This window comes from Galeopterus variegatus, unplaced genomic scaffold (genome assembly GCF_000696425.1).
Source record: "Galeopterus variegatus unplaced genomic scaffold, G_variegatus-3.0.2 Scaffold1207, whole genome shotgun sequence".
Taxonomy (NCBI): domain Eukaryota; kingdom Metazoa; phylum Chordata; class Mammalia; order Dermoptera; family Cynocephalidae; genus Galeopterus; species Galeopterus variegatus.
The window spans coordinates 171,074-173,853 of record NW_007727318.1 but is presented as its reverse complement, the minus strand read 5'-3'; the positions used below and the strand labels follow the sequence as shown (position 1 = coordinate 173,853).

The following is a 2,780-nucleotide window of genomic DNA, read 5'->3' as shown; positions in this document are numbered from 1 at the left end:
CAACACTGAGGGTTGCGATCCGTTGCCGGACACGGAAAAAGACAAAAAGACAAAAAAAAAAAAAAAAAAGATACAGAGATCATAACATTATCTAAATGCCTGAACTAATAAAGCTGCCTGGGGGAAAAAATCTTCTTCACATAAAATCTAACCCTTCTCATTGGTAAATACAAACAAATGTTTGATGTGCCAAGAACAGTTTCAACAATACTCTAAGGCTAAAAATAAAATCACATAGGCGCCGGCCTGTGGCTCACTTGGGAGAGTGTGGTGCTGATAACACCAAGGCCACGGGTTCGAATCCCTATATAGGGATGGCCGGTTAGCTAACTTGGGAGAGCATGGTGCTGACACCATGTCAAGGGTTAAGATCCCCTTACCGGTCATCTATTAAAAATAAATAAATAAATAAATAAAATCACATAAAAATCTAGTCTATTCTCTATTTTGTGCTTATTTCCCTATACAATTCCTATGAAAGTGACCATAAAGTTAAAATAGACAAAAGAAAAACCTGAGTAGAAAACATTTAAACTAAAATAGGATATTGAAACAAAATATTTTCCAGGGCAATTTTCTGCCACTTTAAAAGGGAAGTACAAAAAGTGAAGTACATTGAACAAGACCTCTTGAAAGAGGATTAGCATCAGTGATTCTGTGATGTCGAACAGTTTCGATTTATACCTTGATTTATTACTAGAGGAATGGGGTATATGTCAATATATACAAATGCTCCTGATATCTTAGAAAGCATGCAAAGAAAAATTATTTCTGTTATTCATCTTGAATTAGTGTGTGTAGTGTAAATTAAAGGTCAAAGTTTATATCTCACCTCCCCACACACACAAATTAATTCAAAATGGATCACAGACCTAAATGTAAAAGCTAAAACATGCTACAGTGGAAATGAAAATAAGAACAAAGGTTACCTGAGGGAAGCAAGGGGTGTGGGGATTGACTGGAACGGGGCATGAGAAGATTCTCCAGAGTGATGGTAACATTCTGTATTTTGGTAGGATTTGGGGTTACCCAGATGTATACTGTTTGAAAAACTCATTAACTGATATACTTAAGATCTGAGCATTTTACTATATGTAAATTTTGCCTCTAAAAAAAAAGAAGTGGAAACAAATATTTAACTCTAGTTAATATGCATGCTAAAGTATTTAGGGATTAAGTATACTTATATCAGCAACTTTAAAATGCATCAGAAATAAGACGGATTGAGTCATTGATGGATAAGGAGATGCATAGATGGAAAGATGCAAATATAGTAAAATGTACATTGTAGAATTTAAGTAATGGGTATGTGGGTTTTCACTAATTCAACCTTTTTTTGTTTGAAAATATCCATAATAAAATGTCGGGGAAAATCTTCCTAGAATTAAAATGAGGCTGATTAAAATTAGGATTCTGGGGCCAGCCCGTGGCTCACTCGGGAGAGTGGAGTGCTGATAACACCAAGGCCCCAGGTTCGGATCCCATATAGGGATGGCCGGTTAGCTCGCTGGCTGAGCGTGTTGCTGACAACACCAAGTCAAGGGTTAAGATCCCCTTACCGGTCATCTTTTAGAAAAAAAAAAAAATTAGGATTCTAGATCTATGAATGAGCTAGCAAATAGACCCCATCCTGCTCAAGACAGGATCATCTATAATTACAAAACTTCCACAAAAGTCGAACTTGCTATACCAATAAATCTCTTTACCTCTGTTGAAAAGTCCCCCAAAGATGTGTGTTCACTCACATCCAAGTGTTTTTCACACTTTTAAAATGAGGTACATACAAGGAAAGTGTAAAGGCAAGCAAGTTTCAAATGCGACTAGAGCTAACAAACCCTTTATCAGGATTGTCACATTTCCAAAAGTATCTTCTTTGGGCTTTTAAATTCTTCAAGCTCTGTATATGTACATACTGAAACATGAGGCTTATGTTTTACTGTTGTTGGATTGATTTCTTAGTGTCAGAATAATCCTAACCACAATAGAAAATGACCAAAGGGTTTGAAAAATAAGTAACTTAAAAATTTTAAGCAATCAATGGATAATGACTAGGAGTCAATATGTGTATTATACACCCTTCAATGTATTATAATAGGAAATTGCAGAATCTGTGTAAAATAAAACTGATTACAGATCTGTATGTTGCAATGCAATTGATTACAGATCTGTATATGGAATGCAATCAATTACAGATTTTAAGAGGAAAAAGCCTATTAACATCTTTTGTGGTCAACAAAAACTCTACCTCTCCTGCTGGTACTCAGTCCTGCAGTAGGTGCACTTCACAACAGGGTGTGCAATCCGACATTCCTGAAATGAAACGAGGTTATCATTTTAAAAGGCAGTCACAAATGGAAACAGCCTTCAGTAGGAAGACCTGGGTACCATTCCTAGCATAGCCACTATGCTTGAATGAGTTACTTAAACTTTGTGAGCCTTATCTTCCTCCTCTGTAACACCGTCATCACTGCCCTGCTGTTGATGTTGGAGTTAAGTAAGAATTTATATTGAACTAGTCATAAATTGTAAAACAAACATATGTATGAATAAGTCCCAGGATGGGAATGAGAAGCCCTGGATTCTAGTGCCAGTTCAGCCACTGTGTGATTTTGAGGTTTACTTGTGAAATGAAAGTGCTGGATTAAAATCATTACTTACATATATAAAACTTCCTTAAAAATCATATATGTGCATATATATATATATATATATATATATATATATATATATATATATATATATGTGAATATATGTGTGTGTATGTATATATACATATATAT

General features: G+C 35.1%; 1 protein-coding gene across 1 annotated transcript in view; it reads right to left on the bottom strand.

The window, feature by feature from the left end:
- FAM76A (family with sequence similarity 76, member A) overlaps positions 1–2,780 on the bottom strand; it is a 48,226-nt gene that overhangs the window by 22,742 nt on the left and 22,704 nt on the right. The window contains exon 2 of the mRNA XM_008575571.1: positions 2,246–2,310. Coding sequence (XP_008573793.1) covers positions 2,246–2,310 — 65 coding nt within the window. The remainder of the gene's footprint in view (positions 1–2,245; positions 2,311–2,780) is intronic.